This window comes from Aythya ferina, assembly GCF_964211825.1.
Source record: "Aythya ferina genome assembly, chromosome: 27".
In the NCBI taxonomy this organism is placed as follows: Eukaryota; Metazoa; Chordata; class Aves; order Anseriformes; family Anatidae; genus Aythya; species Aythya ferina.
The window spans coordinates 3626621-3644239 of record NC_140310.1 but is presented as its reverse complement, the minus strand read 5'-3'; the positions used below and the strand labels follow the sequence as shown (position 1 = coordinate 3644239).

The following is a 17619-nucleotide window of genomic DNA, read 5'->3' as shown; positions in this document are numbered from 1 at the left end:
GGAGAAATTTCCCTGCTGTAGCAAGAAGATATTTTCTACTCTGGGAAACGCTGTCCTTTCTGAAGAAAACTGCTGTCCAATAGAGACTGCATATCCCAGAGCAGAGGTTTCAACCACGAAGCTATTATTTTTAAGAAGCTGTAGCTGGACTCTTACGGTCCCTGCCTAAGTATTATTATCCCTGGGAGGATCATTTTCAATTATGTGGGATTAAAACTGGAGTTCTTTTATGCTGTAACAACATCAATACCTAGAAGGTAGCTACAATGCCTATACATTTTCTATTGTCACGTCTATATATTCATCTCAGTAAGAAACAACTCCCACTGGGACTGGAAACTGTCTTATATTCTTTTTCTTTTTCTTTTTCTTTTTCTTTTTCTTTTTCTTTTTCTTTTTCTTTTTTTTTTTTTCTTTCTCTTTCTTTTTCTTTTAAGATTCCCTTTCAAAAGGCAAAAAATCAGATTGCATACAAAAATACTTAAGAGGTATACAGTTAGCTGCACTCTTTTAAGGTTCAAGGAGGAGAACTCTGTCCCCATAGTTAAAACAGCCAGTTAGCACACAGCACGTCTGAGTTAAAACACCAGCACTGGGAAAACAGCATGTCCTAGCAGCTCTTGACAAATGCAAGGTCCAAAAAAATGTCTAGCAGCTTTCTTAGGCAACAGCCTGAGCAGGAATATGAGGATTCCTGCAGGAGAACAAGTTGCGTTGTCATCGTGCAAAAGAAATATAAGTCCTTAATTTGGGAGATCTGGCATATGGCAGTTACTGTAGGTGGGACACACTGTGTAAAACCTAATCTGTTCAGCATATGCTTGGGAATAGTTCCTGTGAGAATATTCAAAGGCTGTGTGTAGGTATGAGTGAGCGCGTGTGGTCTGCCTCCCCACCCAGTGGTGACTGTGACACCTCCAGACAAAAATATTTCGGTCCCAACAAGGAGCATTTGCCATCTATCAGCTCTTGTTTTCTGTTACTCTTCCAAGCATTTGTTGCTATCTTTGTGGAGTTTCAGGAGTTTATATTTGCCCAGATACTCTGATGCACAGAGGTGTAATCCTGCTTTGAGTGGTATCCATGGCAAAATTCCAGTTCCATTAAGTGAAATGTGTATTTATGCAGGGAGCTTAAATGAATCATTTAAAGCTACAAGAAAAGGAGTTAATTAGGACGTGCAGGGCTTGTGTTGACTAGCTGGTTTTAATCCTTTCAATGTAGAAAGGATAATATGTAATGGGAATTTTTCATTTAGTTTTCTGAAGCTTTGAAAAATGTTAGAATAGTGATGCTATTAATGCTGTTTCACAGTCCAAAAAAATGTCATCCATTTCTACTGCTAAAATAAAACAATCTGCTTCTGAAATGAAGCTATATTTAGGGCCATAATCTGGTATAAGGACTTAAGCTAACATCTAACAAGGGAGTCTGGGAAGGAAATTCCCTGAAGGCTGGTTGTTTCAGAGCTGTTCACTGCAGAACATGCTTTCTTTTGAAGCAACTGGTACCAGCCATTACAGAAGGGAGCTCATGAGGGCAACTGGGCTACTGAACCAGTCTGGCCCTTTCTCTGTCCTATCTATACACATTTATCTGCCTTGGCAGACCTTGAGAGACTGAAGGACTGTGCATCACACTGTAAGATAAAGGTTTGTTCAGCTCACACGTGAATCTGTGCCATGGCGTGAGTGTGCCCAGCACTTGTTATCAAGGCTCTATCACACCAAACATCCTGCAATAACCAAACTTTCCACAGAAGGCTTTTGCAACTGAACCTTTCTCATGCACTGAACTCAATGCCCTCCCCGCAAGAACAGCTTTTATGGGCACTGCTCCTTTCACCTTCAGGACTGTGCATTTGAAGATATAGCAAGTTAAGAATTTCCTTATTGCATATTAATGCCCTTTAATGTGCTTTGAACCTTTTCATTTTAATTACATTAGTTGCCATTCTATTTAAAGTTCCTACAATCTGGTTACTCTTATTCAAATCAGGTTTCCGATTCTCCACACTTAGCTGCTGTTTTTCCGCTTTGCTAAATGCAGAGCTCTTTCTCCCGCGACCTTAAAATCAGCATTAGCACCTTGCAAAGGACAAACAGGAAAAGACGACCCCCCTTCTCTGCAACATAGGACCCGATCCTATTCCCACTCAAGCAAAGGAAGTGGGCAACTGGTGATTTTTCCCTCAGGCCTTTTTTTAATTTTCACTTGTCTGCTTAATGTTTCTGGATGGGTGAAACTGAGGCAAGGATAAATCCATATTGCTGGTGGAAACTAGCACAGTCATCTGTCCTTGCCTCAGTTTCCTGGTGGCAGGAGGTAAGAGCACAGACCACTGAAGTTTTATCCTGCTGCTGTGCCACTATGTTGGACTTGGTAGAAAAAAAAAATGCAATTAAAGAGGATCAGCTGCAATTAAGCAGGATCAAAATAGTTCCCCTCCCATTTAAACACGCAAATTAAGGGCAAATTTTTTGCATGTGCCCATTTATCAGCTGTTTCTATGGTAACACTTGTTTTTCTTAATACTGTGTCTCATTTGTATCATGGTAACACCCTGTAATCCTGGTCCCATTGTCCTGGGTTCAATGAAAATGTGTATAAAAGAGAGTCCTTTCCTCTAAAAATCTGTCTACTCACAGACTTTCACATTGGTTTACTTCACTGCTACAAATTTACAATGGTCACTTTTATTTTGGTTGCAGTGGCTTAGCCCAGCATAGGCTAAATATTCTCCTTCCTGGCTTGAACTGAACTGAAACAAATCTGATTGAAGTTGAAGAATCAACATTTACTCAGCAATTTGCAACCCTTCAACTGCACTAGTTTAAAATCACAACTTCAATAAACTGCTTTAACTCCCTTGAGTGGAATGAGACTATTCCTCACTGTCAGATGCTTTGTATTTTCTGTAGTGAAATACTCCTTTTGGTGTTAAATTCCAAAAGATATAAGACCATATATTTTTTTAATCTGGATGCAGGTAACAAATATCTGCCACTGCAGGGCTGCACCATCCTGTCCAATCTACTTGTTTCCACAGCCTTCAAGTTATAACTTCATGCTTTTTGTTCCAAACCTCGTTTTAATGTGGTGTGTGATGAATGACCTGGAGGTGCTGCAGAACCTTCTGCATGAGGAGCTATTAAGCAGCTGCGTCATGGTGGTTGTTTCTTCCTGTGGTCATCTCATCTAATCACCATGAAGAGAAAACTACCTGTCATCTGAAAAAAAAAATAATAAATCAACAAACCAAAAACCAACAACAGGATTTTCATGGAGCAAAGTTGCTGCTGGACTGATATTCTTGTCTCTCTTTCACAGACAGAAGGAATTCAGAGCATCTCTGCAGAACTCCTGTAAAGCTGCTCTGCTGTTTTTGGGTCTTTGCAAGTACAGGTCCTCTTGGTTTATCCCATCCAGCCCTTAAGACAAAGCTGCAACCCCTACCACCAAGACAAACCTTCCCTGAAAATCCCTTAGACTCTCTGAAGCACACGGGGATACCTGGGTTTGTCCTGAGGACACATCCCATTAACGCTTAAAAGTGTCCCATCTGCCATACACTTCCTGAAGATTAATGGATGATTGAAGGCCATGTACATCGGTCTTTCCTGCTAGCATCTCTCAGTGAAATTAATATCACAACAGAGATTACACGGGTGCTTTCAAATGACAATTAATTATATTCAGAGGCCAGAAATAGCTGTGTGCTATTTCTACTGTATGCTGCCTTTGATCTGCTTTAGTGAATGTACAAAAGTTTGAGGAGTCTCTGACGAGCAACCTGCATCTCCAAACTTTTTCTCATGTGAGTGGTTGAACATCTCCTAGCAAACTCCCAAGACTGGTTTTTGCAGCCTAGGACTGCTTGCATGGGTAAAGTTTTGCAGAATCAGGCCCTTCTTGGCCTCTGCTCCCTGCTTAATTTGCTGTTATTTGTTTAGCTCCTGTGCAACAGAGGTTTCCTTAGCAACTGCTGTATCCTTTTACAAGTCATTGTTAATGACACACATTGATGTCGGCTGTGTACGAGGATGCTAAAAAGGATGGCACCCAATAAAAAATAACCTTTGTGATTACCCAGTTTCCTTAAGTAAACACCACTATTATCCATCAGGAACTTGCTAGAGGCACTTCTCTTTTGAACAATAATGTATGTTGCCTTTAGCATTACCAATGGGAGCCTTTTTCAAGTTTGCAAAGGTCAATAGGAAAATCTCTTGTCCTTTTCTCTTTGTGCCTAATGCCAACACTTACTGGCATATGCCTGGCCAGGAGAGAGGCAATTGCTCTCTAGACTGTCTTGCCTCTAAAGACTGAGATCCAATTTCCTGCACAGAGAAAAATATCACTTTGTTGTTAGGTGACGGGAGGTGGCAGAGATCTGGGCCCTGTGCTCGGCTTTCCTCACACACTTCCCGCCTGATGCTCCACAAATCACTCAGCTTCAGAGTCCCCAAAACAAGGGACCTTGGCTGCTCCCTGTTACAAAGCAAACGAAACTGGTGGTTCATTTCTTCTACAGATTTCCCCATACTGAAGCTGTAGAGAAGAGACCAGGTGCAGAATAAAACTCCCCAACAGTGAAGGCCATAAGTTTTCTTCACTGGCTGTGTTCACCCCAGACATCTGGTACTGAAGATAGAATGGGACCTGCATTTTTATTGCTGAGCTCATTAATGTTTTTCCAAAGATATTGGCCAAAGGCAAAGGAAAAAAAGGCTCAGAGCCACAATCCAACATGGCATGAATAGGAGCTTGTGCATGTAGCTGATTCCAGTCGGAGAAGTGGATAGAGTAGTCTATGCTGAGTTGATATTGCCAGTGCTAGACTCTTACTGGTACTGGAGCGAGCTAGTTTAAAGCTTTTCTGTGTATCTGTGTTATTTGTCTAGAATGTAGACATGCCCTTAAATGGAATTTGGAGGTTTTCCCATGGAAAGTTATGACTTTGCATAAAAAAATGATTATACTTCAATTCTGATTACTATTTTTTGACAAAAAGCTGAGACTACTTGTTTGCAGATAAAACTGGATTTGCTGTTTTCTGATGGAAACATGAAAAATTAGGGCAAATGTTTTCTGTGGGTGTTTTCAATTTAGCTTGAAAACTCAAGTTTCTGTAAGAAAATGAGAGAAGAAAGTTTAAAAAGAATTTTCTACCATTCCTGAAGCCTTGACTTTTCTGATTTAGCACATTAAATGGGTGCTTACATTTTTTAGATGGGAAACCAGATCCAGCATGGGAGACCAGCCTGGGACTCTCTTTTTACTTTTCCCCGTACATTTAGGGGTGTACAGATCCAGGGTTTAATTCAGGCTTATCTCTGTAAGAATTTCATCCACAGGCTAATTACATGCAATATACTCTTGCTCTTCCCTCCAAATTCAAGAGAATCCTGGGTTCAGTGGGAAGGAGATTTGGTTGATATCAACAATGAATTCTTGATAAGCTTCACACTAATTCCAGGCTTGGCTACATAAGTAAGGTAACATAAGGAGAAGCAGTCTATAATTTATCATCTGAGCTGAGAATTTCACCAATACCCCCTGTATTTTAATGGCTGAAACCCATTTCAAAATCAACACTATCCTTTTCAAGTTCTTGAATACTAAACAATGTTAAAATTAGAGGACAGTGACTGTAACCTCAAAATAAGAACAGTGTTCTTCAATAAAAGTTGCTTTGCTATTGCAATTGGTTTCAATCTCTGGACACAATCGTTTAAAATGAATGGTCGTCACTGCTACTGTAATGACCAATATTCCTTTCTAGTTCTTAATTGCTCAGTGTATACTTGCTGCAGTTTTTAATTACTTTTCAAAAGTGTCAAAAAAATTGAAAAGAATCAAAGAAATGTTATTGGCTTGGGAAGAATTGCATGGGCCAAACCATTCATCTTCAGGCAGCTCCTGCCTGCTGTGACAGTGGAAATCTCCTAGAGCTGGTGTGACTTGGTACTGCACAAATGCTACACACTGTCTGTCGAGCAAGTGCAGGTGAAGTGGCCCAGAAACAGGCATCCCTCTGGCCACACATTGGTACTCTGGTCCATACAAGGAGCTTTTGAGGAGCTAAGCCAGAAGATAAGTTGGTCTGGATGTACTGGTCTACTCTTGAACAGCAGGTAAAGGTTCCTTTCAAATGTTGAAGCAATGAAGGAAAGTCTCAAACTTAGAGGCAGAAAAAAGCCTACAATGAACCCATTATTTACTTTTATTTCTTTCCTTTTTATTTTTATTTTTTATTATTTCTTACTTTTTAGCTTGCCCCCATAGAGAACAGACCTAAGTTCTACTTGCAGTTTTGCTTCATGACGTTGGATATGGCCTTTCACTGCTCTCTGCCTTCATTTCCCATGCATAGAGTGGGGATATTCATAGAAGCAGAGTCAGAAGTGAACTCTAGGTCACCGTCCACTACCCTCTTCCAAGACAGGAGCTGTTTTGCCCATGTCATTTCCAAAACTAGCTTTTTAGGCCTGTTCATAAGGACTGCTTGATCTGGAAATTGCACTTGAAAAGCAATAAGTTCTTTGTAAATGTCTATGAAGTTTAAGCTCTCAAAAAATTTCTTTCTTTATTGCTAGGATGTTTTTCCAAATAGTTAACCTGAGCTACTCTTGCTGCAGCATAAGCCTGCACATTAATTTGTGCACTGGGGCCCTGGAGAACAAAGGTCTATAGCAGTGACTTGTTTAAAGTCACTTTAATTGCATTATCAAACAATTACAACTCTACATGTAGGAAGCAGTATCTAAGATGCAGGTATCATCGTTACTATTACTGTTTTTTCGTCAAAAGGAAATATTCTATACAAATATTCAAAGGATACATGAACAAACAACGTGCCTAATCTAAGGGATTTGAGTGCACAGCTCCCAGAACTGGAAAACAAAACACATTTAGCGTCAAAACAGGATGTGATTAGAGACTGATGGCATCTCTATGACCACAAACTTAATTGAACCTTTAGTTCTCACTGTGGAGCAAAGCTGCCCATGATGAAGAATTCTGATTTCTTCTACGTTGCAGAGTAATTGCAATTTTTGAGCATGTAGGTTAGAGCCTTGTTATTAACCTCTGGCAGGAAACACACTGTCAGGCTTATGAACACAGAACGTGGGCATTTTCTACTCAAACTGAGGCAGCAGTTTTTATGAGTACGAATGACTCCACGTGGTATGAAGCAAGGGAGAAGCAGGTTCTTCTAGAGAGTGATTGCCACTAAACTACAAGATGCCTTAAGTGGTCTACAACCAGTCTTGCTGAATTCTCCCTGTTATTACTTTCTTATTGAAAACTAGATTTGCATCCATATTGTGTGGCTGAATCTCTCAGGATACATTTCTCCCTCCAAAAAAAGTCTATTTAATGTTACTTGAGGTAGGAAAAACAAGGATAATTAGTCCTACTGAAAACTGCAAACAGTCGTGACCGAGTTTGAAGTCATTGGATAAACTTCTGTGACTTACTGTTCAGTGTGACGTGAAAGAAGAATACATGGTCGTGCTTTGAAGCACTAGATGTTCAGATCTCTTACCCATGCATTTATAAGCAAACACTTTTCATTGTCGGAAAGTTGCAAGGAAATAATAAAAAATAAAAAATAATAAAAAAGCAAGGTGCTATTTCAGTCCAAATAAATAAATAAACACATCAATGTTGATAGTAACCAAGCCTAGCAGCTTAATATCTAGTGAAAATCCTGCTCGTGGCTTTTCATTCCAGCATTAGCTATTAGAGACCACATTCTGTAAAATACATAGAGCAGTGAAAATGTGCCTGGTTAATCTGCCCAAGCAATCTTGCCCCTTTCCCACTAAGGGGGAGTTTATGAGAAGTTCCTTTGGATTATTAGAGAAGACATTTAAAAGGATGCATAAAAAGGCTATTAGAAAAGTCAGTGTTTAGCTGTAATAATAAACATGACTTTGGGGAAGGGGGAATAGTCATAAAACTGTTTAGCCAAAATAATGATTGACAACGTGTGTGTGTATGGGGGGAAGCAGGGGTAAACATCCATTACCGTATTTGTTATTTGGAGAGAGGTTAGCTGGAACAGTTTCAGACCGAGAGATTTGAAAAAAGCAGGATTCTTTCTCGGCAGGATGTTTATAACAACTCCGGGCCTGACGATTGTGTCCTTTGCCCATCCCTCCATCTGCATACAGCAATGCTTTGTCTTTTGTCCCCACCAGTGCGTCACCCCACTGGTCCCTTGCTGCATCATCCACTTATCCTTTGTCCTCTTCTCCTTCTTGCTCAATTTCTACTGAACAGCCTGCCTCTCCCTGGCACACACAATGTGGGATAGTCCCCAGCTCCCGGCCACTGCTACCTGCCCGAGCCACCAAGCCTTGTAGCCCTGCACCTTGCAGTTTCACCTCCTTTTTCTCCTCCTTTTCTGGCTCTACTCTATTCAGCTCTGATCCCTCTCTGTGACATCTGCGCTCTGCTCTGCACTCTCCTTCACCTCAGCCCCTTTTCCCCCTCTCGCCTCCCGGTTCAAAGCCGGGATGTGAAAACACTGGTGCCTGGTATCCAAAACAGATCGATACGAAGAGACACAAGTCCCACTCACATAGACTAACCCGAACGGGCTTCCCAGCTGACTGCTGAGAAAGTGCATCTGAGCTGTTGACTCAGCCCCCACCCCCGCCCTGCTCTTTTCCTGGGGGCCTGGGAGCCGGCGCAGGGGGGGGACGCGCTGGCCCCAAGCCATGCCAGCAACTTGTTCGAATTAAAGTCTCATGCATTTACTTTGGTTATTCCGCTCCTGCCTCCCAGGGGGAAAGGGGGGAGGATGCGCACAAAAAGGCGGCGATGCTTTGCTTTTCTAGCCTTTGCTTGCTGATTTTTTTTTATTTTTTTTTTTCTTTTCTTTGTCGCTTTAAAGTCTTGTTTTAAAGAAAGGCTTCACACTGTCATTGGGGACCTGGCAGGGCTCCTGAACAGGGAGGCAGGATGGGAAGAAGACAGCATTGGAAGGGAAGAAAAGGGCTCTGATTCACAGAGCAGGTCTGTGACTCAAAGTGCTCCTGCTCTTTGAAAGGGCAGGCTTTTACAATGTTATCATTATTACAAATGAGGCAAGCAAAGGAAATCACTGGCGTGATAAAGACGGGAATGCAAATGGAGAGAAGAGCACAGGCAGCCTAGAAACCCTGTGGCACCACCTTCAGCAAAACTCCTTGACCCCCTTGTTCGTAGGTCTGTGACCCCAGAAACCCAGAATATGAGACATCCCCACAGCCCGTGACTTAGCAGCCTGGCAGAGCCCTTGGGCTCCTCCTGCAGATATATCCTAACACTCAAGCCCCAAAGCAGCCGCTATGGGATGAGAGGACTGACCTGGTGTGCTTGCTGATGCTCTTGACACAAGGGCAGGCTGAGCATTTTACTCCTGAGAAATGCCCCAGCAACTCCTTCAACCCTCTGCTTAGGGACCCTGTGATTCAGGGGCTCCATAAATCTGAGCATGTTACCGTGTGATTAAAACAAGCTGCAGGGCCGAGGAGGCAGTGAAGAGGGAGACTCTGAACAATGCGCTGGTTGATTAATGTTGTGATGAAGTGGGGAGATGGAAGACAATTTTTCTTGCACGGGCCAACTCGCAACAAGCGGAAGTTGTAAGCATTCTTTAGCCCTCCACAGCAGGGAAGAAAAAATCATCTGTAGTCATTCTCAGTGGACTTGCAGAGATGCTGGTACAAATCTCCCTGTCTTCAAGTGCTCGTCTTCACTTGAGTCCTACTTGTCCAGTGCAAAAGAGAACAGGTTCACATGTTTGGATGTTTTAGAGGGCACTGTCTAACTTAGGTTAAGTGGATACCAGTAAGGGTTAGCTAAAGCTGTTGAAAATTCAACCTTGCACTGTAGGAAGTGTCTCTATGACGCTGATTATTATCCTAAGCATTCTTAGTAAAAGAGGAATGCGAAGAACATATCCTGAAAGTACAAAGTGCTTCATCCAAGGCAGTTTGCAAGCAAGCTATTTAGTTTAAGAACCTGATGTACCAGAAGCAGTTTGCTTTGAAAAAACGTCACAATTCCTTGAGATATATTAGAAAACATGGTCTGAAAATGTCATGCGGAAAACCAGGAAGGTTTTTGTCTCCTCTAAAATTGTGCCTCGAAATTTCTTTTTAGTACTTTAACAATGTTATTTCATTTACTTTTATGTAAATGAGTTTTTAACGTATTTTTAAGGAAGCGAATTACCCTTATCCTAAATGTCTGTAATTGGTTTGCAGAAAAATAGTTGAGATTTCTGATCGCTTATGCATATAATTACCGGTCTTAGAGAAAATTGAGAGTTTAGTTCCTTTGTAAGACAGTAACATGCGAAAGGAGGGGAAAAAAAAAGTAAAAAAAAAAAAGTAAGAGAAAGCAGAAATCATTTGGAATTAATTAAAGTCTGGCACAATGCAAAATATTCCATAAAATTAACCTGGGAACTGAAACAGCAACTACTGATCTGCAATGTTACTGAACCTGAAAATCTAGTTTGCTTACAAACCACTGTAAAATTCCACCGCCTTCATCATCAGATGTTATTTACATGGAAAAAAAGGATATTATGGTGGTTTGGTCGTCAAGCTCCATGTCAGAAGTTCTAAGCTCTGGCTCTTTAGTCACTTCCAGTTACTTCTTCCCTCTGTTCCCCAACATCCCTCTACAATAAATGACGACAACCACAATATTTGTTTGAACTTCTGTACGAAACCTGAAATGCCTTTCTGCAATGCAATAGCTCACTTGACTTCCCCCAGTTTATCCCTGCAGATGCTGTGCTATTCCTCAGAGCTTCTCAGTGCTGAATTTAACCCAAACCATTTAGAACAACACATATTTTAAGATGCCCAATAGAATTCATCAAAAGCATAAGGAGAGAAATGTTGAGTGACTGAGAAACTGCACTCGGCCAGAAAAGAAAAAGGTAACTGTGCTCCTAATACAGGCATCTCAGAGCCTAAAATTAGTTATTAATATGGATCTTGAGCAGCATTAGTAAAATGACTCTTCTGAGGGGTGGTCGGGTGAATATTGGATGTAGGAGATTTAAATTGTTAGGTACATAGCACCCACAAGAAGTTAGGATCCTGGTTATCTTTCTGAATATTGTCCTTAGGACTTCTTATTTTGTTTAATTTTATGTTTGAGGAGCTGAACATCCTTCTGACACTTTCAGGATCTTATTTCAGCTTCTTGGCATAAGGACTACTGTGACCTGCATCAGTGAGCTATTCATTTCAGGGAATCACAGGAAGGTTTTTATTACAGACACTTCTCGCTTCCCTGTGCTTTCCTGACCTCTGAGCAGCGTTCCATTGAAAGAAACTTGGGAGAGGGGTTTCAAGCAACAACACTGCTTAACACCCTCTCGTTTTCTGTTTTAAAAAATGGCCATTAGTGGAAGGACTAATGCTCAAGACTTCTAATATTTAACAACTTATCAAGACGTGTGTATGCCCAAAAGCTTACAGAATCTGTAAGAAGGTGATATTAAAACCAGTCTCCATATAGAGAAGAACTGAAAGAACAACATTCAGCCAACTTAATTTCACCTAATGTAAGGATTTTCTTCAAGACCATATTGAAAGCTTTCCTTCTGAATCTTAAGAGTTTTATCTGCTGAAGCGAAGATTGCCACCTCTGCTGACGATCTCTTAGAGGACCCACAGTGAGGTCCGACTGGATCTAAAATGTCCTATAAACATTCCTGCCCTCTATTCATTTGTGAGAGTTCACTGTGTGTTACAGTATTTAGGCATGATTCAGGCACAGACTCCTTACTGTGTGTTTGCCTAGTGTTGTCCCACTTCAGTACTGGGCCTTGTTAGCATCACTGCAATAAAACGAAATAATTAGTAAAGCCTGTAATAATGGAAAATCATCATTCAAAACAGCCTCCAAACAAGACTGTGGTTGAACAGTTTAGACCCTCCAGTTGTCTAATGTATACCGCAGAGTCTGGTGACTGGAGCCAGATTTATTAGCCTTCGAATGACAGTCCGTAAGTGAATGCGGTTAAAAAGCAAGAACCCATTGTGACGATCACTGCAGGCTTAGGGAAGACGACCTATGAATCACTTTGTAGGAAGTCCAGACTGGTTCCCTAATAAAAATGTACATCGAAGCAGCTGAACAGAAGGTTGGTTGTCCAGGCTGGTTCAGTTCCAAGGGTTTCATAATGAATTCAGGCTTGAGGTTCCCCTGTTACCTGTTAACATGAATGATAGCTTTGATGGATAAGTACCGAGCGAGGAAGTGAAGCAGGTCTAATGGCGGGTGGCTGCGTGCCTTCCATGGAACAGTTTGCAATGGCCTGTGCAGACAGCGGTTTGAAAGTGTGGTTAAAGTTCTGTGGTCTTTATTCAGGCAGTGTTCAACAATGATGCTGCCATTAATAATATTTGGGCTCCTTTTTTTCCAACGGGCCGATAAAACCTGACTACTTCTACATCCCTCACATTCTGTCCCCACTCAAATTTTGTTGGTCTCCAAGCCCATAACCTGAGATGACCGAAAACCCATCTGAGATTCCAAACCTACACTTTATAGAGGTATATGCACCCATTTCCTCTGATCCGTTTTAAAGCGTTGGGTTGGGACTTGGGGAATCTAGGTTGTCACCCTAGCTCTACACAATTTTTGGCAAGCCACTTCCTCATCCTCTGCCTGTTTTTCTATTTGTGGAAAGGAACTAATAATTCTTCCTCTGTCATACTATTTCCCTGGCCTATTTAGGCTCCTTGGAGAAGAGTCAGTCTCGCAAATTGTTTATGCAGTGCCTAGCGCAAGGGAGCCAAGATCTTGACTGGGACCTATGGAGTCTACCATAAATATATACAACGAGCTTACTCCAACTATATGATACATCTGCTCTCAAAGAGTTTAGCCTTCGTCTTCAGCACAAGTTTTATTCTGGTAACCACAAACATTAATAAACGTATGCAAATAAACTTGTTATTTCCAATGAAATTTGACATCCTCAAACATCCTACGGCCATCATATGCATTTTATTGAAAGACAGCTGCTATTTGTTCAGCTTTTTTCCCTCGTCCCTGAGACAAAGGCATATTGACTTAATCTATGGGTTATGAAAAAAATGCTCCCATCAGTTCATAAGTTTACAGAAAAGAACGGAAAGAAAAAGTGAGCTTATATCTAACCAATAGTTGAGCTACGTGGCAGCTGCAGTATATGAAAATGCAGACAACAGGCAAACATATTTATAGGAACAAATGTACCTCCGGCTGAAAATAAGTGCACTTTTTTATGCTTGACTGCGAAGACAGAGATATGCATCTACATGTATAGAAAGGCAGAAATAGAGAGATAAAGACATAATGACATGCATATGTTTGTGGATATATCTATCTGTCAGGGTTATATACCTGCATTTTTATATGACATTTGCAGTCCCCTCTCCAAACCTAAAGCTATGTACAGTTAGATACATGGTAGGAAGCAGATCATTGCTTTGTTTGTGATGTAGGGGTTGAACATGAAAGGACGTGTTTCCTTGCATGTTCCTCATGCCACACGAGCAGCCAACAATGACAGTCAACAACGTGTCCAAGTTGTTATTTGAGATATTTTCTAAACCACAAAATAAGTGGATTACTAACCAAAAAATCACAACTCCTGCCAAAGCACATTTATAAAAGAACACAAAATGAAAAAAAAAAAAAAAAATTTAACCCATGGGGGAAAAAAAAAAATAAAAAAAAAAAAAAACACAATAATTTGAGAAAGAAAGAGAGAGGCTAATCTGGTGGGTAAACTAAGGTGTCAGGAAGAATAATTTTTCTTTCCTGCTCTGCCAGAGAAATCACAAACCGAATCAACTATGCTCGCCAGAGCTTTCTTTTTGCAATCTCGCAAAGAGGGACAGGAGAACTCTGCAAACTCACAGTGCTGCTTTAGGTCTTAATTCCCTTGAAGCAAATTGAACCTTGCAATCTAGCCAGTAAACTCTTTGACCACAATGTGCTTAAGCAATGCCCAGGCACACAAGGATATGGAGGTATTATTGGCTTGTAATTAGCAAGATAAAGGAAAAGGGTGTATCAGTTGTTCCTGGTTACATAACAGTATTAATATTAAATAAGTACTGGCTGGATTCTCAGCTGGTAGAAATGGATGCTATTCTGCTGCTGCCAATGGAGCCATGCTGGTTTGTACCAAAAGCAGTCCTTTCCTTCATCAGCAGTAGCACCAATCCTAAAGCTATTTTCAGGGTAACAGCTAATCAGTGCGAGTGAATCAGAGTACAGCTGGTTGCATTATAACAGCTATTGGGAAATATTTTATATCCAGGTTATGGTTCATTGCCTATACTTTAAAGAATTTTGATTAGCTTGGCCTCCAAAGCTTCTTCAAGTTAATTCCTTACATAGTTCGTATTACTTTAACCGTGAAATATAAAATATGGCCATATGTGTTGTTCAGTAAAATTCTTCAGTGAATACCTCATGCCATGTGGCCCTCTATCAGTTGTGTTTGGTTGGGATGTCAGTCAGAGCTGCTAATTCAGAGTCACTCTAATGGGATAACGCTGACGCTGGCCCGGTGTTACTCTTGCCTTGGATTTCTATGACTTCCATGCTGTGATGCAGATTTGATGATCTAAAAGGCCGTTTCTCGTCTTTGACATCTATGATCCTCTGACATTTAAACAAAAGGCGATCATCCCACGGCTTCAGTTATGAAGAACTGGAACCCGGCCATTCACAATATTACCCTCATCTTTCCACTGACGCGGTAAAGACTGCCTGCGTGCTTCAAAGGAGCGTTTAAGCAGGATAAATCCATAGTGCCGATCAGTAAAAACCGCGCTATAGCTTCAGTCAAAGGCTAAAACAGGAATGGCATAGTTGCTTAATCTACAACTTGTGGTTGATAATCGTTAGGGCTGGTTGCAGACTGTTAAAAATAGTTGGTTAAAAATCAAAAGTCTTAATGGGAAATGGTCACTTAGGGAGAATTTCCCCTTTCGAAACAAGTCCAGAAAAGCAAGTCGTTATTTACAATAAATTCCATTTAAATGTCATCATATGCAAGTGCTCCTTCTGAGCCAGGGGGTGTCAAAATATCTCCCAGATTAGAACATTAAAACTCACCTGTGTAAAGAGAAGACACACACCTCCCAAAATTATTTGAGAGAGGTAATTTGGAAATTATTCAGCGCTTAACTTCTTGCCTCACCTTTGGAAGGGGAAAAAAATTCTACAGCTCTTAAACTCTTCTAGGACTAAAAAATTGTCGTCTGCTCTTGCCATAACACTAGCAAAACTGTCCTAATGATCACTGAGTTCTCATAATGGCTGTGCCACCAGTTTTGCAGGGCATAAGACGGTGGAGATAGACTCCATAGATCCTATTCCTCATGCAATGGATGGTGATTCATGTGCAGATTGCCCAGCTATGAGCTAAGCCTGTTTAAGTGTTCTCTCTCTCTGGTGTGTACTCCCCTCCCTTATCCCAAGGGACCTGCCACGGCAGTGATTACTTCTGTTCTGAATTTCAATTTGTCTCAAGAGAGAACAAAAGATGTACCCTGTGACTTATATAAAGGAAGAAATATACTGTCATCATCAAACAATTAAGAATAATAAAAAAGGTCATAAAAACATACACAAGGCCAACATTTTAGCTGGTGGAAGTAACTGAGTTCCACTGGTGACACTGCTTCATAAACTTTAATGGCATGATGCAGTCATACGCCATTTGGAGCTGCGGACCACAATTTGCTGATGAACAATTTATGAATAGGAAAAAAAAAAGGAAAACAATCCCAAAAGTCCAGCCAAACCTAGCAGATACATTACTTTCAGTACATGGTTCTTTCTGATTTATTCCCCAGCTTCTTGTTGATGAAATACTCCTTTTCAATACGTTCTTATTTTCCTCTTTATTGCACAACTGTTTCAAAGGATTGCAAAGCTCCAAGGACTGCTAGGGCTACTGGCTAGGTTTATTTATTAAATTGTTCCCTGAGTCCTTCATCATTAAACTGACAACTCCAGATGGCACAGACCAAATGCCATTCACTTCAGCTGACTGCTCAGTGGCCTGCGGGGAGATCCTACAGAAATGCGGTATGAATTGCAAAAGGCAAATGTTCGGTGTTTTATTGGCACTATTAGGATGAAGATATCAAGGACCCCTTTTCTCTACTCTCCTTTTTCCTTGTAGTATCCCTTAGGCTCGCCACAGAAGCAAATAGCGAAGGGAGCCACCAAGGTCCTCACTGCTGTTTTTTGAGGCTCGGCATTCCTGTTCACTAAAAGCCAAATCTCAAGGCATTTACTCTTCCAAACCCATCCCACTCCCTTCACTGAGGGTTTTCCATAAGTAAGAGCTAAGATATGAAGGAGAGAGGACTTGAGAAGCTGGCTCTGGATGCATGGAGAATTCTTGTCTCCAGGACTGTTAGCAGTAACACGCACTCATTATTATTTTGATGTTGGATATTGTTCCAAGCCAAAGTGCCGCTTTCAAAGCCGAATAAAAGTTCTTCCTCGTGATGAGTTTGTCCCCATTTATTTATTGCATAACCAGCCCTCGAAAAAAATTCAGAAAGGTTGAGTGTGAGGCAGGCTTGTGCCGTTTACACGCATGGGATATTCCCTTTGTATTAGTCACTGAACAGATGTGTCTTGTCATATGATGCATGAAATAGCATTGGGGAAAAAAAGAAAAATAACTTATCCCTCTGAATTGGGGAAGTTCGTTGAGAATTTTCTCACCCAAGCATTAGATCTACCTATTTGTCCTTGGTCATTAAGACCACAGAAGGGCAGAAAAGAAGTAGCCAACAAATCCATTAAAATTTAGCTGTCCTTTCCAAGCAAGACATCAGTTGGACGTCATTTGGATATCTTCAAAAAGAAAACCAAAGTGTTTCTTTTTCTGAAAAAGTTATTGTGATGATGTAGTTATTTCAGTTCCTTGTTTTGGGAGGTAGTAAGTTAAATTTAGGTTTTTCTTTCCCTGGGTGGTGGTGACACATGGGAAAGTTGTAGAAGATGTAGAAAGACTAACCAGAGCACGCTAATTTTACAGCACATAATCTATTGTCACCAAGTTCAGTATGAACGATAAAAGTATGAAATCCCCATATTTTGTCGGACTGATGAAACGTATACAGTGCAAAATCAATTTTTTGGTATCTGCTCAAGCTACATCTTAACATTACCTCTCAGACTGTGCATGACCATATATTTCCCCAGTGTTTCAGTTCATGATGTGGGATCCCCCTAATCTTCCTCGGGCTGTACTTCCAGATAGATGGCTGTGATTCCTGGCAGAAGTGAAAATGAGAAACAGTTCCTTGTTAGTTCCATGAAGTTGTTTAAATCCATAATGCAAACCAAGACAAAAACTATCTTCAGTTGCAGACAGTAATGCTGAATGGAAACAGTAGGGTATTTCCCTGATATAAGACACGTGTTGGTGCTACTACTAAAAAGCAAGAGTTGAAAAGTGAATTCTATTCCCATTGCTGGAAAAGCACAGGAGCTGTAATAAATACAATACAACTCTAAACAGGTCTTCAGAGCCCTGGTTATGATACCAGCATCTTGACCATTGGTGGG

At 40.9% G+C, this 17619-nt stretch overlaps 1 protein-coding gene across 2 annotated transcripts in view; it reads right to left on the bottom strand.

Moving 5' to 3' along the window:
* Positions 1 to 17619, bottom strand: part of LOC311424452 (uncharacterized protein) — a 184351-nt gene that overhangs the window by 30112 nt on the left and 136620 nt on the right. For both annotated transcript variants that reach the window (XR_014686094.1, XM_084499629.1), the window contains one exon: positions 17220 to 17324. Coding sequence is in view for 1 of the 2 variants with exons in the window: in XM_084499629.1 (XP_084355755.1) it covers positions 17220 to 17241 (22 nt within the window). In the remaining variant the exon portion in view is untranslated. The remainder of the gene's footprint in view (positions 1 to 17219; positions 17325 to 17619) is intronic.